This window comes from Squalius cephalus (genome assembly GCF_949319135.1).
Source record: "Squalius cephalus genome assembly, chromosome: 12".
Classification (NCBI taxonomy): domain Eukaryota; kingdom Metazoa; phylum Chordata; class Actinopteri; order Cypriniformes; family Leuciscidae; genus Squalius; species Squalius cephalus.
Genome location: NC_137133.1, coordinates 12,017,376 through 12,045,361, shown reverse-complemented (window position 1 = coordinate 12,045,361; position 27,986 = coordinate 12,017,376). Strand labels below are relative to the sequence as shown.

The following is a 27,986-nucleotide window of genomic DNA, read 5'->3' as shown; positions in this document are numbered from 1 at the left end:
ATTGTAATGTTTAAGACGACAGTTTGATGAGCTTTTTTAAATCAGGCACAAATAGGACAACCTGCCTGTTCCTGCATGTGTTCAAGGACCCCTCAAGATGTCCATGCTTGCCGAACGTGAGTTTACAATTTGGAATGTATTTTAGGATAGTTGTATGTGTTTTTGAAAATATTAGTTGTCGGTTTTGTAAAATTGAATTAGGGATGTGCTTTTGATTTGGATGAATATCGTATATTAAAGTCATTCTTGCATTCTTCCACGTTGTTTGGTATGTTTGCTAGCAGGCTAGCCACCTTGGCCCTATAATATCACAGGGCGAATCATGAGTTGTCAAAAATAATTCCGCTTTATACTGTAGGCCTACCTCATAGACACAAAACCCTTTGACATTCATACAAAAAAAAGATTGAGACATTAACATATTTCTGATAGAACATGAAACAAAATCTGCTATTATTGTAGTCGCTTATTTTTTGTACACTTATAGCATAATTTTTGTATTTTATTAGCACGTCGTAAACAGAAATGGGCAGCGGACCCCCAAAACACCACTTGGAGCAACGATGAGTCTAAATTTGGACAGAAGATGCTGGAACGTATGGGCTGGGCCAAAGGAAAGGTATAATGTGCTGAACTTAACTAACACACTAATACAACCATACGTCAAATGTCTGTAATGAATATTAAGTTTAACTTAAAAATACTTCTAAACTCAAAATCGAAAGGTGTAAGAACATAAGAACATATATTAATCAACCCCACAAATCCTACATGTGTTATGACTACTTGTGTTCTTGAACACCTTACAATTCTGTTTATATACAAACATGTTGCTTGCCATGGCAACATTATCTAGCTGGCTGACATAGATGAAGAGTTAAATTCCATCTGAAATAAACTCAAGCATTTTTCATTGAAGTCATTATTTTGAAAATGAACATGCATCTATCAAAGAAAATAACTCAACCAGGGGTGCATTTGGCACACACAAACAAAACTATGGGTGCTCCAGTGGGGGAACAAAATATCAAAAATAGTAGGTGGGGTCCTGTTGTAGAACAAGAAAATCCACATTCAGGCACTTGCATAGTTAGACAGGTAAAAAGTGTTTATTGTAAGACAGGGCTACATCTTAAAAACCACCAACACGTATCAGCCCAAACAGGCCTTCGTTATACAATAAAGGCTTTTTTTTGCAGTCGGTGTATCAAAGTGTTTGTATGCTTCTGACTTTATTTATCTTAAAAGGGTGGTTGATTATGATTTCCCTTTTCTAACTTTAGTTAGTCTGTAATGTTGCTGTTTGAGCATAAACAACATCTGCAAAGTTACGATACTTAAAGTTCAAAGCAAAGGGAGATATTTTATTTTAAAGAAATCGCTTTTTAAGGATTACAACAAAAGGCTGGTAGGGGCTACACGACATTCCTCCCAGGTTAGTGACATCTTTTACATAAACCCTTACATTACCCTTTTACATAAACTCCGCCCCCGGAACATGATTTACAGATTATCAAGACAGAATATGCTAATCAATGACTAGACGATAACTACACGTAAGCTACATAAATTCACCAACTAACCATTCAGAAATGTTGTCTACATGTTGTCACTTCTTCTCGAGCCTCTCCATCTTTGTCTGACTCCGGTTTGAAAATAAAAGGCTAAAAGTTTTTGAAATTTTCAGTGCAGAGGTAAAAGGACACAAGTTGTTGTAGCTCCGCCCCCTGTGCCGGGAGCAGCAGCTCATTTGCATTTAAAGAGACCGACAAAAAAACGGTGCGTTTTTGCTCACCCTCTAAAAGTGACAAATTTAACATGCTATATAAAAATATCTGTGGGGTATTTTGAGCTAAAACTTCACATACACACTCTGGGGACATTTATTATTTTATATTTATTTTACATCTTGTGAAAAGGGCATTATACCACCCCTTTAAAGTACCCCCCCCCCCCATTTCCGTTTTACTTGCGGTGTTTGTTGGATGAGCTGGAATTCATGGAGAAAATCAGTGAACAGAAAAAAAAAAAACTCCATCGCTGCGTCAGAATATGCCTACTTCCATACTATATAATAGGTGTAAAATAGTATGTGAGATGAGTAGTATGTCTGTATTCATAAAAAGGTACCCGGATCACTTACTACTTGCGGCAAGATTCTGAAGTGCGCATCCAATGGTGACTTTACTATACCTGAAGCCATGGGAGAGGATTTGTGAATGGCAGTACTTAGCCGTAGGCCACATGACAATGACAACATTGTAGTATTTACAGATGTAGTAAGTCCGAATTTCATTTATACACGCGTTCATACTATATATAGAACATACTTTATAGAACATACTTTTTTAATGGTTGTGAAGTAAGTTTCAAACCAAATGTAGTACCTACTGTACAGTATGTGATTTCGGATACAACGCATGTCTTGCTTGTGTGGAAATGGAAATGTAATGGTTCTTCTAATAGTCTTATTTGTGTGTGCTCACGTTTTTCCTGGTTTGTTTGCATGGCAGGGTCTTGGCAGGAGTGAACAGGGGTCTACAGAAAACATTAAGGTTAAAGCCAAGAACAACAAACTGGGTCTGGGCACTTCTGTAAACAACGAGGTGAGAAACCATTCCTATTTCTTTCTCTTTGAGCTACTGTATTTTGCGTTGTGTTTTTTTTTTAGTCACGTCAATCTTCCTTTTGGGGATTTGTGTTGATAGGACAACTGGATTGCCCACCAGGACGATTTTAATCAACTCCTTGCTGAGCTTAATAACTGCCATGGACAGAACCACACTGACAGTAAGCAGAATTTAACATCAAAGACAAAACACCACTTGTGTAAAAAGTAGTTTTGAAATGCTTTAATTCTCCTTAACGTCCAATAGGTGGTGCTATTGTGATGTTGAAATGACCTGGACTATGTTATATGGTTTTCATGTCTGTTACATTTTAGTTGCGTGAATCAGTCTTATGTTAAAAACATTGTGTGATGCAATTTTTTTTTAATTTTAACTTTTCTGTGTACTTTCAGATCCCACACAGGAGCAAGGATTTAGTTTGGAAGAGAAATCAAAGACCTCAAAGAAAAGGGTCCATTACATGAAATTCACTAAAGGTGAGCCATTCAGTGTCGTCTTGCAAATCTGACATTATGCAACAGGACTTTATTTTGAGCGAACTTTGCTCTACAACAGCTCTCAACCTTTTTGACTCCAAGGCCAATTATCCACAGCAATATTCAAAGGCCCCATTACTTTTCCAGTTACTTTGTGATGTTCTGATTTTTTTAAAGAATAATAATAATAATAAAAATAATTTAAAGGTTTTTTTTTTCTTGCGGTTTGTGCCTGATCAAATATATTAAAGCATTACAGGATTTTCCAGGGATAAAAAAAATCATACTTAAATGTTGGTTTCCTTATATAACCAGGGTATCAATAGGGCTGCACGATATTTAAGAAAAATGTGATAACTCATTAAATAATGCGATATTTGATATGTGATACGATAATGCTTAAAGTGTGTAAAATAAACTTAAATTATCTTTAAAATATATTTAAAATCATATAACCTACATGTGTTTCACATTCTTTTTGACAAGAAAACATCCCTACAACTTCTGAAAGTGAACAGCAGTGTTTTACAGTAGCATAAGAAATGTTATTTTAACATCAGTGTAAACCACAGGGTTTAGGGTTTCAGGTAGGCCTACATTAGGTTTATTTAACAACAGAAACTGAATAATCAGATGTAAAAAATAAAACACTGCTTAGTCTTCACTGTATGAATTAAATATATACTGATTCTTATTAAAGCTGCAAAAGTTATTCAGCCAAGAGCAGCGAGTGATTTTCTCTTTGTCTTTTGTTCATGACCCCAGTTACTACAAGCTGTTGCGATATGCATATCGTGATATATACATTTGCGATATTTCGATTATTTCGATATATTGTGCAGCCCTAGTATCAAGACAGTGGGAATTCTGGTTCTTTAAATAATTTATATTAATATTAATGCTTGTTTTGACTTAAAATAATTTTAAGTCATCTTGAGACAAGGCCCTCTAGTTGAGAACCACTGCTGTAGAATCAATAGTTTTATTCATACAATTTTATAAAAAAAAAAAGAAGTTCTGTATTTAATTGTGGTGTTATTTATCTGTTTTATTTGTGGGGCTATATTTGGTGATTGATCTGTTTGTAAAGAGATGACTTGAGTCTCTACATAGTCAAGTTTGTCTATTTAAGTCTGGTGGTGAAAGGTGGTTTTTAAATAACCTACATAACGTGTTAATTTGAAAAACATTCATGCAGCCGAGCCAGTTTTCTTTTTTTTGTATTATTTTTCAATTTCCTTTATAAATAAAGCCCCCCTTCCATCACTTCCTGTGTTCAGTAGCTGAACTTTGTATGCTTTGGCATGTGTAGTACAAGCTCACGGGTCACTGCTGCAGTAGATCAGCATGATCGAGTTGGCGGTCAGCTTAACCAACAGCCTGTGCCGCCCCTAGTACAGGGAGTCACTTCATGAAGCTCCATGTTTTCTGACAATCATGTAGACAAACAAGTAACCTGAGTTTGATCAGGCAGCTGGACAATCTCCCTGAATGTTTTGTCACGTAGTGTTGACCTCTGCTGAATGGCTCACATCCTTCCCAGCATGGAGAGCAAGGCGGACCGATGTTTGTTGGTGGTCTCTATGAGTGGGAAATTTATTTGGCCTCGGGTCTAAATATTCATGATGCTGTGACACTTTTAAGGGTAGTATTTTTAGTCCTTGTCTCATTTTCCATGATGGATGTTTATAAAAGATGTCAGGAATGTTGGGGAAAAACTCGACGTCTCTTATCACCTGAGAGGACACCGTAGCATACCGCTCCTGAGCTTGACTTCCTGTTTCCTGTGAGGAGCACAGGCCAGTGCACTTACTACTCAAAATGGCCTCAATCAGCACCTGATGAGTCCCACAGATAACACCGCATCCAGAACAATGTTGTTGTTGCCGCCGTTGTCTCTGTTTAAAGCCTTTGTTTAACTACAAGGAGGAAGATCGTACTTTCAGTGGATGGGTCTCATGTCTCATGAGACAGAATGAGACTTCTCACACACAACCTCATCACGACACCCCGAGGCAATTGGGCTACCTCACTAACCTCATGTCCATGACCTCGGCTCTACTCTGATTGGTGGTGTTGACCTCTGCCTCCATAAGTCTCATTTTGTGTCTTCCTGAAGTGAAAAAGCATCACTCAAGCTCATTAGTAAAAAAATATTTTTTCCTATTCTTGGTGTGATTGACATCCTATTGTAAAAGCATCACCATTCAGAGGTTAAAGAGATAGCCCACCCAAAAATAAACATTCTGTCAGTATTTCCTTACCCTCATGTCATTCCAAACCTGTTTATTTGTAAAAGAAAAATACAATGTAAGCCAATGGGAACCGAAGCTGTTTTTGTTTGAGCATTTTTCAAAATATCCTTTTTTGTGTTTTGCAGAAGAAAGTAATGCATACAGGTTTGGAACGACATAAATATCAGAATTTGTTTTTGGGTGGACTATCCCTTTAATAGTAAAAATATTGCAATGGGATTCTGCTTAAATGTATTTATTGATAAGTTAATTCTCAGGAGAAGACTCTGTTGTCTTCTCTGAATGTGTGATGTCAGTAATTTGATCCGTAACAGTCTGTTTGAGATTCAAGTTGCTGTGCCTGAAAGTGGAACTAGGACGTCTAACCGTCTTTGAAATGACAAACGTGACACTGGTTGTTACAACTGCTAATGGATTTGTGGTTTGCTGTCATGGCAATTGTCCCGTTGTGCCAGCGCGTCGGGGTTCCGCCCATGTCCCCTGTGGAGGCTTTGGATCACCTTTTGCTGATATTAGTTGATCTGGAACCCACAGAAGACCTCACCCTTTGTACGTTTCCAGGGTACGCCCCACCAAAGCCACTGCCAGGTTAAGGCCTTTAATGGATTTAACAGAGATAAGTTATGTCTAATGTTTAAAGGTGTTACACAAAGGTGTTAGTCTGGAGACCATTAAACTCTAAAATATCACAATACCATCATGATAAAAAGTGGACAAAATCTTTTGACCTAGATGCTTAAATACTAGTATTAAATCTAAATTGCCTAAATAAATACCATTGAGAATGGTATGTTCACAAAGGCTGCATTTATTTGATCAAAAATCCAGTAAAAACAATAATATTGAAATATTACAATTTAAAATAACTTTTCTGTTTGAATATATCTTAAAATGTAATTTATTCCTGTGATCAAAGCTGAATTTTTAGCATCATTACTCCAGTCTTCAGTGTCACATGATCCTCTAGAAATCATTCTAATATGCTGATTTGATGCTCAAGAAACATTTATTATCAATGTTGAAAACATAACATTTGTATGGAAGCAATGCTAATTTTTTTCAGGGTTCTTTGATGAATAGAAAGTTCAAAAGTGCAGCATTCATTTGAATTAATAGAAATCTTTTATAACATTATAAGTGTCTTTACTGTCACTTTTGATCAAATAAATGTGTCCTAAAAAAAGTATTTCTTTATTCTTACTGTCCCCAAACTTTTGAATGGTAAGGTATGGAAATGTTGTTCTTTTGAAGATTTTATAATTCCAATACTTTAAATTCATAACAGTAGTCAACATTTGAAGTGGATCAAAACCTTTCATAAAAGTTATACATGAATTTTGAACAATACCCGTTCTTGTCTTAGGACAACTTTGATGAACTTTTTTGATCCACTTCAAATGTTGACTACTGTAGATTACTTCACCTATTATTAAAAAAAAAAGGCAACCTTAAATGTATTATATAGTGGTCTCTTATTGTATAGTGGTGCTGATTATCTCTTGTCAGGATATTACTGTGTACGGTGTAATTATGGTAAAACTGCATTTATTTCTTTCAATGTCATTTTTATTTTGGTTTTGGACTGATCCTTTAGTATGGAATCAAGCTGAGCCCCACTCTAGACAGGATGGAGGTAGCTTGTTTCAAAGATTGATGGCTTTCAGAACAGGAGAAAGGCACCAGCGTCTCCCTCGCCCATCTCAGACACAAGCAGCGTAAACCAGTAACCCAGATTTAATTGGCTGCCCATTTATCAACTGATCCAGCATTTTTTGATGTGAGCTGAACTGCAAGCACTTCATCATCTGAGTGGGTCAAGCTGTTACACAGATGAACGAAACAATTTGGGACCCCTTCGTTAACAATTAACCTGATTTCTTTTGAGAAACAAACCATTGCATATAATATTTTCATCATTACTATTTCCTGCTCAAGCAGTTCAAAGAACACCCCCTGATCTTTTTTTGTCACCTTCACTTCCTGTTCCAGAAAAGCCTCTGTCTTTGTTCTTTTATTTGCAACTGACAAGCTTAGAACTTATGTAGGTGTCTTATGAGGCAGTCAATTAGTATCTTGCTTGTCAGATTAGCAAGTCGATCCAAAAAAGCCTCTGTGATTGCTAATCTGGTTTGGCCAGAGTTCCGTCACATTCGTTGCCATCTCAACAGTGACCTTGCTCCCAACAGGATTTCACAACCTCATGTGCACTTGTAGACTATACTGCCTCTCGTCGATGGCTTTCAGACACTTTAAAGCATTTTGTTTTAAAATAAAAATGTATATTTTATTTTATACTGCTTTCAATATAATCGCAGTAAATGAATGGCTGTCAATCTCTAAAATGACACAAAAAGTGCACCATACGCCTTGTGAGGTCCAGGACCTGGAACTCGAACTCGGCTCACCCGGGCTGCCCACAAGGCTATTAGCACAGACTATAGGACGTTATTTTCAACTTGACGGCGATGTTTTATTCTCCATCATTCATTTTGCCTGTACATAAATTAACCTTTTATGTCATGTCATCATAGATTAAACTCTATAAATTCAAACATTTATTGCATTTATGAAGAAAAGGCTCAGCACCCAAGGATCTATCTCCTTTGGGCGGATTGTTTAGGCGAATTGCCTGCAACAGCCATTTTTTAAATGTTTTGTGAAATACTCTTAGAGCAAAAATAGGAGTCCTAAAATTAGGACTGGCACGCCCATTATTTTTAAGAGTTTCTCCTAAATCGGCGAGTTAGGAGCTACGTTTAGCCTTAAGATGTTTTGTGTATACATCCCCAGATTTACAATGAGAATAAGGAGTGAAGAATCAAGAAGAATAGTTGATTCAGTTCAGAAAACCAACTTGAATGATTCATGAATGGCAGATATCTGTTCTTTCATTTAACTCACTGATTTAGTGATTCATTACGAATCAAACTGATCCGTTTTTTGAGTTCAACTCAACTGATTCAATGATTTGGTCACGGCGGTTTACAGCTCACTGGAGGGGAAGATTTTCAGTGAATAATGGCTTGAATTTCAGTTTGTTTCTCACTCAAAGCTATCGTATGACTTATGAAAACCTGGAATAACGCACAAGTCGTCATGAACTGGTTTTATGAACTTCATTTTTGAAGCTTGAAATCTCCAGTTTCTCATTCATTTCAATTGAATGGGGGAAGAAAAATCAGTACATGATTCAAATGTTCATTTTTGGTTGCGTTAATCCTTTAAAGGTTTTCTGTGGCACTTGTAGTTACACCCAAAACTAACCTTTGTTAGTTGACAGATCTCTTTTCCAAAAGTAAAAAGGTCATTTTTGGGCTCCACTTGATGTCCACTGTGATCAGTGGAAAGCTTGTTCGGCCTGGCCTTTTGTTTAGACTGCTTACAGGATACCTTGGTTACTTGAAGGCAAGGTCTCCCCTTTGAAAGCCACGCTGAAAAAGACCCTAGAGCAATAAATAAGCGAGTGTTATCAGGAGCTGCTTGGAGGAAGAGGATGCAGCTGTACGAACAGGACTCACGGCTGAGACGGGCGCCCAGGCACTCCTGGAGCCTTTGAGCTGCTGGAAAACGGGAGGTGTGAGGTGGGGTCGGTCCTGCACCGTTTGTTTTTCCTCAGCCGTTTCATCCCCTGCGACCATGCAACGTGCCCTTTTTTTACCTCTAAACCTTTCCTCTCGGCAGGAGTTCAAAACTGTCTTGTGACCCTTATCCATTTAAATCAATAGTTTACACAGTTGAACGGCACTAGAAAATTACCAATTTGTCAACAAGTTGCGACCGGAAACATTTCCTTTTCATCTCTCCAGACGTTCGTGAAATGCATTAACACGTTTCTCTTTCTAAATCGGAAAGTAATGTTCGATAATGTCTTTTTAAAATGTGTTTGGTAGCGGATGATAGTTTGACAGAAGCGCAGGTTGAAATGAACTCCACTGCCCTCACAATAAAACAGAACTCTCATGCTCTATTGTGTGGAATAATGTCAAAGATCTATAAAAAGTCTTCATGTTTTTAACCTTTTCTCACAGGAAAGGACCTGTCCAGTCGCAGCAAAACAGACCTGGCTTGTATTTTTGGGAAACGATCGAAACAAGAAACAAGAGGCCAAGATGAGGTAAGCTGTGTAACTTGGTGACACATCTTTTTAAATTTTTTTTTTTATTATTATTCTTTAAAATGTCAAACAACAATATTCCAGGTTCAATACAAGTACAAGCATAATCTTGATTTGACCCCCCCCCCCCCCCCCCCCCCCAAAAAATTTATTTGTCACAAAATCCATGCTATTGTGAACTTCATGTAAGAGCGAAAGATTTTCCCATGCAGATTTCATTGGGTTCAAGTTTTTACTGATTTGCTGCGTTGACCAACAGAAACCTGTTTAATTTGAAAGTAAATTCTGTGTGAGCTGCCCGTATGAACAGTGCGATCTCCCTTTTACAGTGAAACACTTACAATTGAAGTGTATGGGACTATTTTTTTAAATACTAACTTTTCTTTGTAAAGTTATATCCAATTTTGCTATGTTGCCATGACAATGCAAAGCCAGAAACCTTAAAACCAGGGCCTAAAACTAACTTTGTCACACCTGACAATGGCCGGTGACTTAAGAAAATCTACCGGCCATAGATATTTTTTTACCAGCCAGGAAACGTAGATTAATCCTTATTAAATACCAAAGTTATTCAGTCAAGAGCAATGAGTGGTTCTTCTTTGTCCTTTGTTGTTTGTTTAACATTAAAAGCGCAGCAGGAATATAAGGCTGCTGTCACTTTAAGACCTGACGCACAGATCCAATATACTGATACACATGTTTTATTTCTCAACTGTTTACGCTCACTTAAAGGTTGTATCAGCGATTTCAGGCCCAAACATAAATGATCACATTCATCTAATCTTTCCTAACAATCCGCTTGCTGCCCGCCCCAAAAGCAGGTCGTCAAAAAAACGCGTCTCTGTAGGCAGCCTAGGCTTTGAGATCTGCACACAAAAACAACTGGTTTCACCAACCACTCAAAACCAAAATAAATAGTGTTCCAACCAGTTCTAGTTCCAGTGATCATTTATGTTTGGGCCTTTTTTTGGGCCTGAAATCGCTGATACAACCTTTAAGCCATAACCAATTATGTTGTAAGACGGACATTTTGTCACAATTTGTTTGAATATGTCTATATGAATTCAAACCAAGGTCCATGCACAGCCTCGTAGGTGCAGGTAGATAGCAGGAACGGATTTAAAGGACAAAAATAAGACCACTCTACCGCACACTGTTGAACAATGCGTTTCGCATATAGCGTCCTCAGGTTCCCTCACTGAGCGAACCTGAGGATGCTATATGCGAAACGCGTTGTTCGCTTTGAATAAAATAAAAGAGTAAAGTCAACAATGTCTATATGAAGAGCTTAGTTCAGTAATCGTGCACTGATTTCTGGACACTTCGGATGTTTGCACACAGAATACTTCCTACACAGCACTTCCTCCCTGTCGCGTCTTCTTGAGCATGTCATCAATGTGAAAAAATTTGAGGCTTAAACTTTCGTGAAAATGCAGCACTGGCCTGTCATCTGTCCTGAGCGTCATTCATGTTCTCACAATTTTGCATTGTTAGAATTGATAAAAATGTTAACGTCCAACTGGCGATTAACACCGTTTCATATACTCGCCAACGCCGATTTTTGCTCTCATTTGGCGCATGGAGAGTGTTCATCTTAGGCCCTGCTTAAAATGGAATCCTCAAAAAATGGAACATGAAATGGTGTATTGATCAACATGAAATGACGCTAAAACTTAAAACTACTTAGCCCAAACTCAATTTGCAAAATTGTCATGCCTAGTTGGCCTCTTTTCCCTAGCCATGACCTTGTCCATATTCTCCTCTTTCGCTTCCTTTTTAAAAATTTTTATTCATTTTTTTATCCACAATTGCTAAAGTGCGATTCATCTCGCTCTATTTGTTTACCACTAGCGCATGCAGATGTTTTATTCTTCTATTCTAACTTGTGTCGTAGCCTATGATTCAATAGGTGTCGTCATCGAACAGTCTACATACATGTCATACCCAAGTTTATAAGATCCATGTGTACAGTGTTATTTGTAATGATCTTATAGGATTGCAGAAATCGCACAGTCTGTAACAGACATTACAAAAACAAGAGAAAGAAAACAAGGTTACTATTTATAGTTACTCTCTATTTACGTATATATATAGTCTATGTTGAGCTGACATTTGAAGTGTTACATAAAACATGAGAAGAACATTGAGATGTGGCAAAGCTATTGCGGCAGGTTGCATGTCACCTTACGGTCAAGCCCACCTGTAAGCACCGCTGACCTCTGCTTTCACGTGACCCGCTTGCAGCAAGCTGCAGGCTGATAATGAGCCGTGTCATAGTGTGCAGTCTGACTCCACACGCGAGCCACTGTAGGCAGGGATCCCGCTGAAATCCCCTTAAAGGATTTGCACCCGCTCGCTCCTCTTTCACCCCATAGTCCTGTCAGCCACCTCTGTGGTCAAATCACAGGTAGTGTATTTCTGATGATGTGCTGGTGGGCATGATCAAACTGCATTTCCCCATCATCTCCCAGGTACAGGAGGCAGTGATAGAAGTAAAAAACAGAATTACTGATGATCCCTTCAAACCCTCGAAACTTGGTTTGACGAAGTTTGGTTGAAGGGATTATTGAGTAGACTTTTTGGCTTACACGGCTCTAATAGTTTGGATTCAGTTTGAAGGTGGCTCCACCAGCCCTTTTTGTGTTTGTATTTCCTTTGGACGTCCACCTTAAATTTGGAATTGTAATTATTTCGACGCTTATTATTTTGCAAGTGGACACGTCATTTGCTCATTTTTGTTGTGATGTAAATACTATACTGGATTTTTTGTGATTTTAGTTCTTAGTGGGATTTGTTTTCCACAAAGAAACACCAGCGCTTGCAAGGCTGCAGAAGAATAGTTTTAGGTAATCTTAGGTTTTAAGCTTTGGCTCGTAAATGAAATGTCGCATCAGAGCAGCTTTGCTGTTGTCATGACACTCGGCATGTGTCTCGTTTTCTGGCTGCTGTGCAAAGACAGAGTTGTTATATGTTGATTCGCACACAGTGTAAAACAGTTGGTGGTTTTGGTGTTTTCTCATACCACAATTCAGAATGCGAATAAGTTAATTTGCCCGTTTCTAATTAAAAAAAATTCTAACAATGTCAATGGGAGATTTTCAAATGCACTTTAATCTTAAACATCTTAAGTACACAAATTATATGATCAATAAGTTATGACAACATATGACATAAAAAAAGTTGAATAAGTTATACAAGATTCAACTCTTTTTAAAGTCAGTTTAATGTAATTTAAGTTGAAATGAATTAAACATCCAAGTTGTTAGTACTTTAAGGCAGCAGCTTTTTTACAGTGTAGAAAGTTTACAAACAAAGTTCAAATGTACAGTAAGCTGTTCCAGTTAAATTAATCGTGAGCGAGAAGGAAAAACAGTGTTGCCTTGAAGGAAGTGCAAGTAAATTCATTCCTGTGTAACAAACTGATCAAACAGGTAATTGCTCAAATTATAAATGTCTTTCATAAAGAGTTGGTTACGTTGTTTTGTTTATTTTTTAGTGATCTAGTTGCTAAGTGCCAGTTGTGTATGGAATTACACATTCTTGCGACATACTTGGGTTGTTATAAACTGAATAGATGAAATGAGGGAGTCTGAACAGAGGTCATTTTGACTTTTTTTTTTTTTTTTTTTAGTAATATATTGTACTTTTCCAGTAATATATTGGTTATTGGAAAAAAAATATAGTAAATTAAGCGATTTTATATCTATCAGGTGCCATTTAGTTTTTCACATTAAATCTCAATTGTTGTTTTTTTCTTTTTTTCTTGACGTTTCCCTCTTGGTTGTCAATGTTTACCTCAGTGTTCGTGACATAGCAATTCCAAGTGCATCTAATGTATGTGCTGCAGGTCTGAAGCCCCCGCCGAACTGCCTCTTTACTGAGAAAGCAACACAATAGCAGCAGCTCATGCTTTGCTTGAATTTGGAAGTGTTATTTTTTTTTTTTTTTTTTTTTTTTTCTTCCGCTAATCGTTTTGTTGCAGTTTGTTATTGTCCTAGTCTGGAGGGACTTCATTGACCGGATTGAAAACCAATCTGAACAGGCTCACAATGGCATCCCAGGAGGCCGTGTGGCGAAGGGCTGGTGGCGAGCCCTGTAAACGAGGGGCAGTTAGGCCTGCATAGGAAGCCAATGAGGGGGCGTTGTTTGTGTGCATTGTGTGCTTGTGCGGTGATACAGCCTGTGGAAGATTTTTGCCTCAGTTCATAGATGCATCCTGGGTTCACAATGGGACCGTGAAGGTGATTATAAACCTGTTTAATACAGTTTTCGTGACCGAGCGGTGTCACCTTGCAGGTTTTAAGGGCATCACAGTTAGTGTCCATGCAAAGGTCCGATCTCACTGCTTCTGTGTCTTGGCAGCCCTCACTCCCACCTCTTGCACCAGGGGTTTTCCTCCCCTCTCTCAGAGCTTCCTGTCAGTCCCTTATCTCTTGTCACAGTGTTCTCTGACACACACATTGGAGGTCGTTCCAATTCGCCTCATGATCTCATTACCTTGATTTAAGAAACTGTTACGCAATTGTATTTTGTTGTAGCGTTTTTTTTTTACGAATGAGTTTTGATTTGTTTTATATATGAATTAGGCACTTTTTAATGTCTCAAGGTCTTGGAAACATCACATCTCTGAGAAAGTTCAACAAAAATGGATCGCAACCAAATTGCTCTCCATCTTTGTCAAAATCCAGTTGCCAACTTTTTGACAGATTGTGACAGATTGTGATGGACACTATACTTTTAAAATTTCCTCCTATATCCAGGTTTTCCAAGAGAGTGGGAATCCTTGTTCATAATTAAAAAGGAATAAATCAACAGTTGTTTAACTAATCAAAGTAGGAGTCATGCGGTTTAACTTATCTTTAATCTTGTTTCGTCTTATTTCAAAATAATTTCAACTCATCTTGCCGCCTCCTTGGAAATTTGCTGAGGCCCCCTGGTTGAGAACCACTGCCATAACGGACGGCCGTCACGAGCATGTTGGAGAGCCGGCAGTGTCCGAACAGACCGCTGTCTGGAGGCCGCGCTGCCATCCATCACTGCCTTTTGCTCTGAATGATGTGGGAAAGTTGCAGTGGCGGGGAGAGCAATGTTCACGACTAGTGCTTTTGGCATTTTTTTTTTTTCACTTTTGTGCCTTTCTCACAACCGTTGTCTTTACTTGATCACATTTCTTTTCGTATTTTTAGCTTTCAGTATTTATTCTTGATGTCTCTCTTATTTCGTTCCCTCCCCATCCCTTTCTCTGTCGTTGGCTCGTTCTCTTCTCGGGGGCCTTAGTTAGGCTGTAGGCTAGTGTGTACGGAGTCATGAGGAGTGGGTGTGATTTATCTCCCTCGGCCCCTGCGTAGCCCCCTCCACTCCGGCAGGCCCAAAGGAAAGAGCCGAGTTTGCTTGAACGTGGCTCGGTTTGCGAGGCCCCAGCATTAGCTGAAATAAACCCTCCTGCTGCTGGTGAAAAATGTCCTGTGATTGGCTAATTAATCAGTCAAAAGGGGAGCGTCGCGGCCTGTGACTTGAGGGACCCGAGCAGGCGACCGCTGAGGGCCCGCTGATAAATGGACTCCCTCCTGCTTCATACATCAGTGAAACTTAGTCATTTTTTACCACTGCTCTTTGCGTCAATGGTGGATCGCTAAGGCCTACACTTATATATTTCGTGTGAAACTCCATCTGTGTGTGTGTGGAATGCATTTCAGACAATCGTCTGATTTGGTCTGCGCCCTTTAAATTACTCAATAAATATTGTCTATTCAGCATAATGTCCACATTGAAGTTTTAGTTTCAATATTATCGTGCCCCAGATTTTTCAGTTTGAAGCTGCAAACAATAGACTTTCAGTTTGAAAATCCAATGATAAATTTGATATTTCTTGTGATTTTTAAATTCTTTTTTTTTTTAATCAATTATTTGTGCCTGTGCTATTTAATTTAGCCTAAAAGAGATGCATTGCTACCTGTTGCTGCAAGTCCCTTGCTTAAAACCAAACAAATTTTAGAATATATACTCTACCGTTGAAAAGTTTGTGCTCAGTAAGATTTTTAAAAAATGTTTTTAAAGAAATTACTTCTAAAATTTTAATTGATCAGAAGAGACAGTTAAGACATTTACAATGTTTTCAAAATATTTCCAGTTCAAAGGAATGCTGTTCTTTTGAACTTTCTATTCATCAAAGAATCTTGAAATAAATGTAGCAGTTTCCACACATTTATGAAAATTTCAGCTTTGCCATCACAGAAATAAATTATATTTTGAATATATTAAAATATATATATTTTTTAAATTGTATTTCACAATTAAAAAACATAAAAAAATTACAATATCTTCCCAATTTATTATTATTGTTGCTTTTGTTTGTTGTTTATTATTATTATTATTATTATTATTATTATTATTATTATTATTATTATTATTATTATTATTAGGAATTGGTTATGTTTAAGCAAATATATTACATCTACACCTTTTTACTACACTCTTCCTACATAAATGTAAATATACTACATACATAAGTACACAAACATTTTATTTAATTTTTTTAAATGATGACTGTAATGAACTGGGATCTAAGCGGCAAGACGGTTCGCGTCTGTGGTTGTCTCCATGGTTCCGGTCAGGCATCTCCTCGCTCTGTGTTTCCAGGGGTTGGCGTGACCCCCCTGTGGCCTCTCCCACTCCCACGGCAGCTCTAACACAAAGCCCTCAGACTAGAGGGTGGTACCTGTAGCTGTTCTGAATCAGCCCACGCCCGTCCTCATGAAGGATCGCCAGCCAGTTGACTCGCCCGTTCCCCCGATGCCGCCACCTCACCAAATGAGGAGAAGAGGCTGCACCATTTGGCAGATGTGGTGAAGGGGCGAGAGGCAGCGATGTCATTGGCCGCATGGGAGTCGGCTGGTGGGCGGAGTTGAATACTGAAATGCTGCTGAGGATGCAGAAGTTGAGATCCAAATATGCCAGCAGGCTGATGGAGCTCCCATAACAAAACCGCTGAGTTTTATCCACATTTAATATGATTACACAAATGATAACTTGTATGATGTTTTGGAAATTATACGATATTGATGAGAGCTTTGGAGAGGTCACTACTGACTATAAAGACCCATTCAACATTTATTTGCTAGCAAATGTAATATTTGTATACAGATGTAATGTTTGCTGAAAGTTATGCATAACCAATTAATAATAATAAACATCAGCAATAACAATAATAGTTTCTATACATATATTTTTGAAAACACTCAAATCATTACTTCATAAAACGTTTTTAAAATATTCAAGTACAATTTATATATTAGAATTTATAAAAATTCTAAAGTTTGCGGTTGGAAATATTTTTAAATTGGTTTGAAAGAAGTGTCTTATGCTCCAAGGCTGCATTTATTTGATCAGAAAGTACAGTAAAAACAGCAATATTGTGAAATATTTAAATTAACTATTTCTTTATTTTAATATATTTTAAAATGTAATTTATCCTTTTGGTCAAAGCTGAGTCTTCAGTGTCACGTGATCCTTCAGAAATCATTCTAATATGCTGATTTGCTGCTCAAGAAACATTTCTTATCAATATGGAAAACATTTGTGCTGCCTAATATTTGTGGAAACTGACACATTTCTCATGCTTTGATGAACAAAGTTCAAAAGAGATCCCTATAATTTTCTGTCCTCGGTCTTTCCTCTCATTAAAGTAGTAAAAAAAAAAAAAAAAAAAAAAAAGTGAAAAGCTTTAAACATGAAAACAAGCTTTTTCACATTATTTCACAATACATTGCACAAGCCCACAATAGGACTGCATATTATGACTAGAAGATTTGTGCTCAGTCAGGACCAGACAGCAGTGCGAACTGGCACGTTGCAACCATGTGGTCCAGCATGTTTAACTTCTCAACTAATGCGTTAACTGACGCCGGTGTTCAAAGGGATGTTTGTTTGGAAGCAGGAGAGCCCTAATATGTTCTCAGATAACATCTAATTCCCTCAAACAAAAGCGCAGCCTCCCTTACGCTGTTGACAGGGCTACAGAATAATAAAGAAACGGACCGAAATGACTGCTTGCAACATACCCTCCGGCAACTGGCTTTACGCCCATGCCAACCCACGGACATGTACAAATTAGTGTGAAAATAAAACGGCATTAACTAAAAAGGGTAACTGAAGTGTCCAACTTTAGCAGTCATTGTTGGCCCAGGCAGGGCTGCCCTGGCATGGTGATTACAGTACGAACAGAGGAAGCTAACCACCCGACGCTCCTGAGAGCCACCACCACTGCTGTTTTCATGGGTCTCGGCTTGCATTTAATCACCGCCAGTTTAATCTAATAAATCACCGCAGGGCAGAGAATAAATGGTGTGTCCTCCATCTTGGGGCTGACACATCAGCTCCTTGGAGGGCACGGAAAGGCAAGCACTTTACATTGTAAAGCAAGCAGAGTTTAGTGATGATGCCCTATGCAGTGTGTTGTCGCCATTTGTTACTCATAAGTAATGAAGTCTAGGGTTGGTGGAGAGGTCTGCATCACGCTGGCTTACTGTTTGCATTAGGTCTGCGTCTTTATTCAAATACCTCTTCATCACTTACACCTTCATTTACCATATTTTATTCATTCCGTTTCAGGGTTTTGTTTTTATTTTATTGACATTGTTACATGTTTTATGTTGCCTATTGTAAATTTAAATTGTATTAATTATATAATTTACAATATTATTATCAATAATAATAATAATAATAATTTACCAATTTAACATACACCATGCAACCTAAAAGAATGTCTTTTGTGTATCTGGTTTAATGATGATAATAATAATAATAATAATAATAATAATAATATTTAAAGATAATTTAATTCTTGTTGCCTGTTGTAAATTAAAATTGTATTAAGTAATTATGTTATTATTTATAATATTAATAATTATATTATTATTGTTATTATAACAATGTAACGCATCATGCAAGCTACAAAAAATTGTGTATGTGTAGTAATAATAATAGTAATGGCAATATCAATATTAATACAACTGTATTTATTATTATACCAAATTAACACACATCATGCAATCTAAAAAAATGCCTTTGGTGTATATCTGGTTTTATAATATCAATATTAATACAATTATAATGATATTATTATTATAATTATTATTATAAGCAGCAATGTGCTTGTTTGTATCCATCAATTTGTATTTCAACTTTTCATCCACTGCTATGAAGCCATTTTATGCAACATTTAAATAATTTTTTTTTAAATTAGCAAGTTGTCTAAAGTTTTGTATGCACGATTTATAGTGCTGCCTTGTTAAAGAATAGCATTATGCCAAACATACATTTAAAGTACTTAAACATGAATCAAAGGATGGCTTGTAATTGAACTATTTGCTTTGTTCTACTTCGTTACATTACATTCACATAATGTATTAAATCATGATACATGTTAAAATGCTCATTAAACCATGCAAAGCACTGTATTGCGTGGGTGCCACCTGTTTTTCTGTCCGCCTACGTGAATGGTATGAAGGATGGCGCGGCGGGTCCTTTCCCCTCATCAGGGAGGGACAGCTGGGTAATCTGGGTCCCGATCCATAAGCCCAGGCCACCACCAAATTTATAATAGTGGCAGGACAATGAGAACACGCTCGCACAATCAGCCCTCTTCCCAATATCGTCTCGATATTATCCATCGGCCTGTGAGCGTAATGGGCTGTGATCCATTTTGTTTAGAATATAGTTTAACTTGGAGCCCTCAAAGGGGAGTAAATTATCCTCAAATGCTTCCATCCTCAAAAATTGGGGGGATAAGAGAAAAAAAACAGTGCTGATGTCTTTTGGGGGGAAATAAATCCCCTGAATGAAGATTGATTGATCATTCAACTCCAGCTTTTTACCATGCTTAAATTTAATGCTGTTTTCTACAGTTGATGCTACACCAAGAGCTGAATCAGCTATTCATTTAGTCAGGCACAATCATGTACTTTTTTAAAAAGTTTTTAAAGGTTATCTAAATAAGCAAAACTGTGATTAGAATTGCAAAAATATGACATAATTTTAAGTCTGGTTTGCTAGATAGAATCAAAGCAAAAGATACCAAAAGCACACATTTTTTTCATTTTTTTTATTTTATATATTGCTTATTAATTTATTTCATCATTTTTATAATGATAGCACATTAACAAATACTAACAAAATGAACTTGCCTATATCCTGCTTGTACTGCATGTCCACTCTATTTATGTACAACTCCATGTATTGTTTGATGGTTTAACATTCTCAGCTGGGATTATTGTAAGAGAATTACAAAATATCTGTTCTACAAATAATCCTTACTTTATATATAGCACAGTATTATTGTACCATATTGCAGTCTTTAATCCCTGGACACTAGAAGTTCTCATTGCTGACGCAGCATTTGCAGTGCTAAACTAGCGTAGTCAGAGTGCCGTGTCTCTATGCTAGGAGGAATATTACTTTTGTATTATAAATTAGGGACTCTCTGACATAGCACAGAGTGGGACAAATTAGTTGCAGTTTTCAGCAGCAAATCCTAGAGTGTGTCACGATTTGGGTTTGTGAAACACATTCCGGAGGCATTTTGACAACGTTTTTTTTTCACCGTCCCTGGCTGCTATAGACTGTCTGCTGCAATGTGTTGGCGTCAGCGGCGATGTCTTGTTCTACGGTTTCCTCATCGCGGCCTTTTGAATGTCCTGACGCCCCCTTCCAAGTCCAGCCCCACTGCCGCACCGCCCCCACCCCTCCAGCCGGAGCAGGAAAGAGCCCGTAGCTCCTGCTGCAGGGTCCTTATCTGAACGCTGCACACAGTTCGGGGAGCGCATCCTCTTCCTGGGGCCTCCCATCTGCCAGGAGGAGAGAAAGAACGAGGGGAATGTGGAGGCAGAAGAAGCCAGAGAGTGTCTGAGAACATACGGGGGCCATTTTTGTTGTTTACACCCTCATTAGGACGTCCAAGCAGAGTCATGAAACCTGGACTTGCGTTATCTCCATGTCAGCCTTCCTGCTGGCTTGTTTGTTTGTGTGCGTCTGCACGTATGTGCTTGCATGTGTGTGGTATAACCCAATCCGTGCTCAGCACTGTTGAGGGAATGCTACCAGCAGCACTTCTCTCGGCACATTAGAGAGATAAGCCTAATGGAGGTCCCCAGGCGGTGAGACGTCGCACCACACACACACACACACACACACACACACTCTCGCCACCTCTCCGATGAAGAGGATTTCCCCACTCGCTCCATCTCTCTTCCTCTTCTCCTTCTTCTCCTCCCTCGTTCTTTCTCTCCGGAGAGTAATTTCACAGTTCGCTCCAAAATGCCCCCCAGTCGTTTCTCTAAGTCCCTGCTACATGCTGTCAGCCACATCTCCTCTGATGACCACTTTTGGTCCCCTTAAACCAGAAATATAGATTTTATTTTATTTTTATTTTTTGGGAGGGAAAAGTGAGACTTCTGTTTTAATGAGCCTACATCTGCAGTTCTCCAGTCTCCCTCTGGGTGACTTCCAACTTTTGAAGGGCCTGTGGTAGCGACTTGTAGTCACGATGACCACTGTCCTGCAGAGTTTAACTCCAACCCTGATGAAAACTCATCTGCCTGTACCTTTCTAGTAATCCTGAACTTTTTTTAAATGAAAATGTAAAAATAAATAGGCAATCATAAAATGCATTTTGCACTTAAGCAACATTTTAACTGCATTTTAAAGGGGTGGTTGATTATGATTTCACTTTTTTAACTTTAGTTAGTGTGTAATGCTGCTGTTTGAGCATGAACAACATCTGCAAATTTACAATGCTCAAAGTTCAAAGCAAAGGGGGATATTTGCTTTTAAAGAAATACCTTTTTAAGGACTACAACAAACGGCTGGTAGGGACTACACGACATTCCTCCCGGGTTAGTAACATCACCAACCCTAAAATTTACATAAACCCCGCCCCCTGAATGCAATTTGTAGATTATCAAGACAGAATATGCTAATCAATGACTAGAAGATAACTACACATAAGCTACATAAATTCATCAACTAACCGTTCAGAAACGTCCTGTTGCATTCTACATGTTGTCACTTCTTGACTCTCGTCTCCATCATTGTCTGAATCTGATTTGAACATAAAAGGCTAAAAGTTTTTGAAATTTTCAGTGCATGTCTGTGTGAGTGCAAGCTGTTGAAGCTCCGCCCTCTGTGCTGGGAGCAGCAGCTCATTTGCATTTAAAGGAACAGACACAAAACGATGCGTTTTTGCTCGCCCTCAAAAATGGACAATTTTAACATGCTATATAAAAATATCTGTGGGGTATTTTGAGCTAAAACTTCACATACACACTCTGGGGACAACAGAGACTTATTTTACATCTTGTGAAAAGGGCATTATACCACCCCTTTAATAATTACATCACTGAAATTAATTCAATCGCATGATTTCATAAAAATAGTAATATAATAATAATAATAATAATAATAATAATAATTTCCTTGCCCAATTACGATGAGTTCTGTATTTATTTTGAACCATAGAGATATTTGTGGGCATTCTGTAGGTTGACGCTTGAATTTAAGATGAACTACGATTTTATACGGAGAGATCCATTTATGAACATTTTTGTGTGCATACAGATGTTTTATAAATCATTCATAGGCAAGGCAAGTTTATTTATATAGCACATTTCATACACTATGGCAATTCAAAGTCCTTTACACAGAAATGAATTAAAATAATCACAAAATAAAAGCAAGGAAAATTAAAACAGTTATGAAAGGCAGTTTTACTCTGAGATTTACCCATGGTGATTACACACTGTCTTCATAGGAACATTTCCAAAACTAACTTGTTCATGTTGACATTATATCCACATATTTATAAAGTAGGCCCCTAAAATGGATGTTTTAGATAAGGGAGTTTTGATGATGTCTGTCTTGGCTAGTATCTTAGTAAACATAGTCGGTTATGTCTTAAGTAAACGTAACCAGTCGAGAAAGACAACAAATGTGCAACATTATCAGTATATTGGATCTGTGTATTGTCTTGAAATGACAGCCTAATATTGCTGCTGCTGTCCTTGTTTTTAATGTTAATCAAACAACAAAAGAATTACTCACTGCTCTTGACTGAATAATTTTTGCAAATTTAATAAGGATTAATCTATTTTTAATTCATACAGTGAAGACTACGCAGTGTTATTTACATTTGTTTACTTTATTAAATTTTTTTACCTAATCTGTATCGAACTACTGTCAGATCTACCTGAAAGGACTTTTTAATTTGTATCTTTATTCTAGTTATTGCTTGTTTCTTAATTTGTTCCTTATTTTATTACAGACGTTTTTACTTGTCTTTAATGTGTGAAAGTTATATTTTATATATTTGTATATTTTATTTATATTAAATTTTTCATTTGCATTTTACATGGAATGCAAGAACAAAGTCTGGCGAGTGAAATAAAATAATTGCTAGCCAATGGCGACGGTTGCATTACCTCTGTTACGTCGTGTCTTTTAAAAATTCATATTACAATATGATAATAACAGTAGTTATAATTATTATTGTAATGTTTAGCCATTTTTCACTCTTTGTATATAGAATGCTTTTAACCTCTTTAGAATTGTAGGTAGTCAATATGTATTTTGTTGTTTCTTTGCTATACAAAACCTTTGCAAACATTTTTTTCTTTTTTTATCCGGTCCCTCCATACATCTTTTGAAAAATGCCGTTTTCACCACCGTCTCTGGCGTAATGTACAGCACCGGCGTGGTTTAGTGCAGGCTTCAGAGCGGGTATTCTTCACTGCAAATCATTATGCATTGAGGAGGCCATTAGCAAAATGAAGACGAATGGGAGAGAGAGTCACCGTGATAAAGTATTGGAGGACGACAGTTTAATCTAAAATGTTCCTCTGTGGTCTTTCAACGTAGTCACTATGTCTTGCTATCGTTTGCCTGTCATGATTAAGCTGCGTTATGCTAGAAAATTCGTTCTCTCTCTCTTAATGCTTATAATAACTGTCTTAGTTTGGCCAATGCGAGCACTGACTCTCACTCATCAGACAAGTTTTTCAAGAATCAGTTGTTTAATCCAGCCATTTACACAGTGACCTGGAGATACGCCTTCTTTTAAACTGTTTCCTCTTTATAGATGTGCTGATATTATACAACATACAAAATATGAAGAAATTAACAAAATCAAATTCTTGATAGATTAAGAGGAAATGTATTTCTCTTTAGACATTTAAAATTTTTTTCTCTAAAAATGAAGCTAAGAGTGTTTTGTAAATGTCTCTAAGCAGATACTTCATACGCAGTTCTGTGATGTCATGAGATACTTGGGACAAGTCTCAGCATGACAGGAATTTGATTGACAACAGTTAATGTGACACGTACATGGGTGTGTACATCATGCTACTTTAAATTAATCGAAGTGGGTTGTCCTGTTCCTTCTTGACTGACAAGTCACCCGCTCACTGCTTGATGCGATCATTTCATCAGTTTGTTCCACTTGCACATTGCATTCTTTGTCTGATCTTTGGAATATTACTGTTATTTTTACAAAATGTAATAACTCTCGTGCCACGAGATCTCGCGACGTATATCGCCATGATGGGGTTTGAGGGTGAAATTAGCATAGATTCACAATCACTGATCACATGACCAGAGTAAGGTGAGATGAATGATAAGACCATGGTGGATGATTCTTTGCACAACAGAGCCTAGACTAGATCAGAGAGCGGCTTCTGAAACGTGCTGCGGCCTGGATGGTATAAACACAAGCATTGACTAGAGTGGCCGCGATCAGCTCCGGTAGCTGTGTCGGAGCCGTAATGCTCCGAAGATGTGTGCAGTGTTAATAAGGGGTAAGCGTCTGATAAATGTACCACCGCTCCCTATACACAGTATGTGCGATCGCGAAAGATCTCTGAAATAGGCTATATACAGTAGTCTTTCTCCCAATATCAAACCTATCTTAGGATGGGCTGTGCACACTGTGCAGTGTGCACCTCTTAACTCTGGTCTCTCTTTTGGTCTCTGTTTGCACTTTGAATATTGAGAAGAGTACTTTTATTATGGTTGCACTTATTGTTTGCACTTAAGACTAAGAAAAAAACCTGTTATTTTTATTTATGCTGTATTACAATTTGTAGAAAGATCACACACAGCCTCAATCATAAGTTTTGGAAGCTCATAATTCATGTACAGTAAGGTCTGAAGAGACTCGTGTGAAATCATACAGGAGAGAAGCCAGTCAGTTGAGTTTGTGGCAAAACCTTTTACAATGCTTGTTTATTGTTGTCTTTCAATGCATTTGATAATTCATACTCAAAGTAGAACGGAAATGACATTCATTACAAGATCATTAGTTAAAACATTTTAAAATGCACCTGCAGATAATTTTTCTAGAATTGTCATTGAGGATTTCTTAAAAATACTGTTCAAAAATATTGCCTTGTTCTCGTGAAACCAATCTTGTGTCTTGTCTCGTGAGCCAAGTGTCTCGTCACCCCTAAATAACAATATACATTATAATTGTATTATACAGTTTTTATACAGTAAAAATATCATGTACTATATTATCACATATATATATATATATATATATATACTCATATTTATCTCATATCTCTCAAATTTGCCCATTTCTTTCATTCAGGGAAGCAGTGGACCTGACTCTCAGGAAGAGCGAGAAGAGGACAGTGACACAGTACCTAATCCAAACCCAGAGGAGCAACTAAATACAGTGACCAGCACACTGACCATGCAAGAGTACTTTGCCCAGCGGATGGCCAAGATCAAGAAGGCTCACGGAACATGTGACCCAGCCGTCAGCAGCAACACACCGTCTCCACTGGCTACATCTGCCTCCATGGAGGACTCCCCAAACACCAGTGATATGGAACAGTCCAAAAAGAAGAAAAGGAAGAAAAAGGACAGAGGGGGTGATCAAGATGGCACAGTGGAAAAGATAGAGGAAGATGCTCTGACCTCAGTAACAGGAGGGAGTGTTGAAGAGCCTAGTTACCCACAGAAAAAGAAAAAGAACAAGAGCAAGAGGAAACGAGAAGAGAGGGAGGAGGATGGGGCTGAAATGTGCAGCGCCCCTACAGTAACGGATGGTGCCACTGAAGAAGAGGCGCCCAAAAAAGGGAAGAAAAAAACATCTCTAGAGGTTCATACAGATGAACATAAAACGATAGAAATTGAGAATACGGACTCTAAAGTTTCAGATAAAAAGAAAAGGAGAGAACAGGATGAAGAGGAGGGAGCGATTGACAATGTAATGCCCAAAAAGAACAAGAAAAAACAGAAAAAATGATTTTGTACAACTGACTGCTCTTGAAACTATTGGCTTTTTGATATCATGATTTTAATATTGAGATCATCAAAATTAATGGCAATGAAGCCCATGAATTTAAATTCATAATTGGTTTGTATCTTCATACTTAAACTAAATTAAAACATGAAAGTCAACTGAAAGTGAATTTGTGTGTTTATATGTAACAGATTTTTTTTTGTTGTCAGGTTTCCAGAAAGTAGCATTATGCTTTCTACAAGACCAATATGGGCCATAGGAGTATGCCGTAGTATTTATATATATCTGTTATATGGAAAGAAAATGAAGTTCAAACGCGTAACTGTGTAACACACGAAGAATGAACTTCATTGGTTCTTGCTGAAGTTCAAACGCGCTACTTAACACGAGAATGAACCTCATTGGTTCTTTCTGAAGCTCAAACGTGCTGCGTAACACGAGAATTAACCTCATTGGTTCTTGTTGAAGCTCAAACGTGCTGCGTAACACGAGAATGAACCTCATTGGTTCTTCTTGAAGCTCAAACGTGCTGCGTAACACGAGAATTAACCTCATTGGTTCTTGTTGAAGCTCAAACGTGCTGCGTAACACGAGAATGAACCTCATTGGTTCTTGTTGAAGCTCAAACGTGCTGCGTAACACGAGAATGAACCTCATTGGTTCTTGTTGAAGATCAAACGTGCTGCGTAACACGAGAATGAACCTCATTGGTTCACACGTCAAGTGAACATGCTTTAGCTTCTGTTTACCACAAGTGATGAGTGAGTTGATGAATGTTTATATGTGAAAAGCCTAAATTCAGTCTGTTAAGCCATCATATAAAGGGATCGAGTCTCTTCAGAAAATTTGGACTAAACCACTCAATTCATATGGATTAGTTTTATGAACTTTTTGAAGCTTCAAAATGGTAGTTGTGTAGGCTGTCAATGGAGGGACAGAAAGCTCTCAGATTTCATAAAAAATGTCTTCATTAGATCTTCATTCATCAACTATCCCTTTAAGTTTTTAATACTTTTTCTTATAAGTTGGTTAATAATTTCTCTTTCAGTATGAGTTAATGGACATTATGCAGACTTTTTGTTATGTTTTGAGAAACTTTATTAATAATGTTTCAAATGCCACCTATATAAGTTAATTCATATAATTTTATTCTATTTAAAGTTTTTTTTTTTTTTTTTTATGTGGTCCATGGTGGAAGAATGCGTAATTTCCCAGAAATAGTTGAAAATGGAAACAAATATGTATAATTTAAAAAATAAAAGATTTAGACAAATATTTCTTTGGAAACAATGTTGTTGTTTTGTTTTTTTGCTGAATGGCAAATGGCTTTTATATTTGACTGTTATTCATTATGCAAGCATTTAACTTTTTGACTAAACGTGACAAAATGGAAAAAAAGTATTCTACATTATGGGATAAATACGGGCATAATTTGTCAATATCAATTATGTAGTTAGGCTTTGTCATCATTTATGTTGGACTAATTGAATCTCTGTGAAATAGGGAAAATCCAAATTCTGACCCATGTCCTAAATTCTGAGTTCCACTCAACTAGTTAATACTGATCATAAATAGTATGACATTAATACGTATGTGAGCTGGGCACATGTACATTGAAATGATGGGAAATGACTAAAAATTGTCAAAACAAATCTGTTATTTTTATTTTGCCACATCCTTGTAAAGATTTTCCACGCATCATCATGTGTGGTATTCAAGGCTACTTTTGTTTTAAATGGCTTATTATAGTGTATTGTGAAATTTGTGACAGGTGGTGACAGTCACCTCGAGTCTCCATTACACTTGAAAAATCATTTCTTCACATGCATAACTTATGCAATGTTGACGAACCAGCTCTGTGAATATTGCTTGTACAAATTGCGTAAAGTTGTCTGCCCGTTCCCTCCTTTTACCCTCTTTAAAACATTTGCATAAGATGACGGCTGAAGAGCGATTTATTGTTTCGGTGACGAAATAAGTCATTCCCATTCAAGTTAATCAGTTCAATTGTTCTTAATCATTTTTTTTTTCTTTTTTAGATAAAAAATATTTTTGTTAATTATTGTCTTGATTCGAATCTAGCCAACCATTTTGCCAGATTCATCTTTGTCTTCTCTGAAATAACTTGACCAGCCCAACATGTCAGCAGTGTTTACTGTCAGTGTGATTAATACAAATAGACAGTTTTGGGACATGGATCATGGGACTTAATTT

The 27,986-nt window shown here is 37.4% G+C and overlaps 1 protein-coding gene across 1 annotated transcript; it reads left to right on the top strand.

Annotated features, from left to right (window-relative positions):
• The first annotated feature begins 30 nt into the window (after positions 1 to 30).
• On the top strand, positions 31 to 27,056 carry pinx1 (PIN2 (TERF1) interacting telomerase inhibitor 1). The gene is made up of 7 exons (XM_079889065.1): positions 31 to 116; positions 510 to 619; positions 2,514 to 2,606; positions 2,709 to 2,790; positions 3,023 to 3,106; positions 9,390 to 9,475; positions 25,113 to 27,056. The coding sequence occupies exons 1-7, from the start codon at positions 98 to 100 to the stop codon at positions 25,773 to 25,775; spliced, it is 1,137 nt and encodes a 378-aa protein (XP_079745191.1). The 5' UTR covers positions 31 to 97; the 3' UTR covers positions 25,776 to 27,056.
• The last annotated feature ends 930 nt before the right edge of the window (positions 27,057 to 27,986 follow it).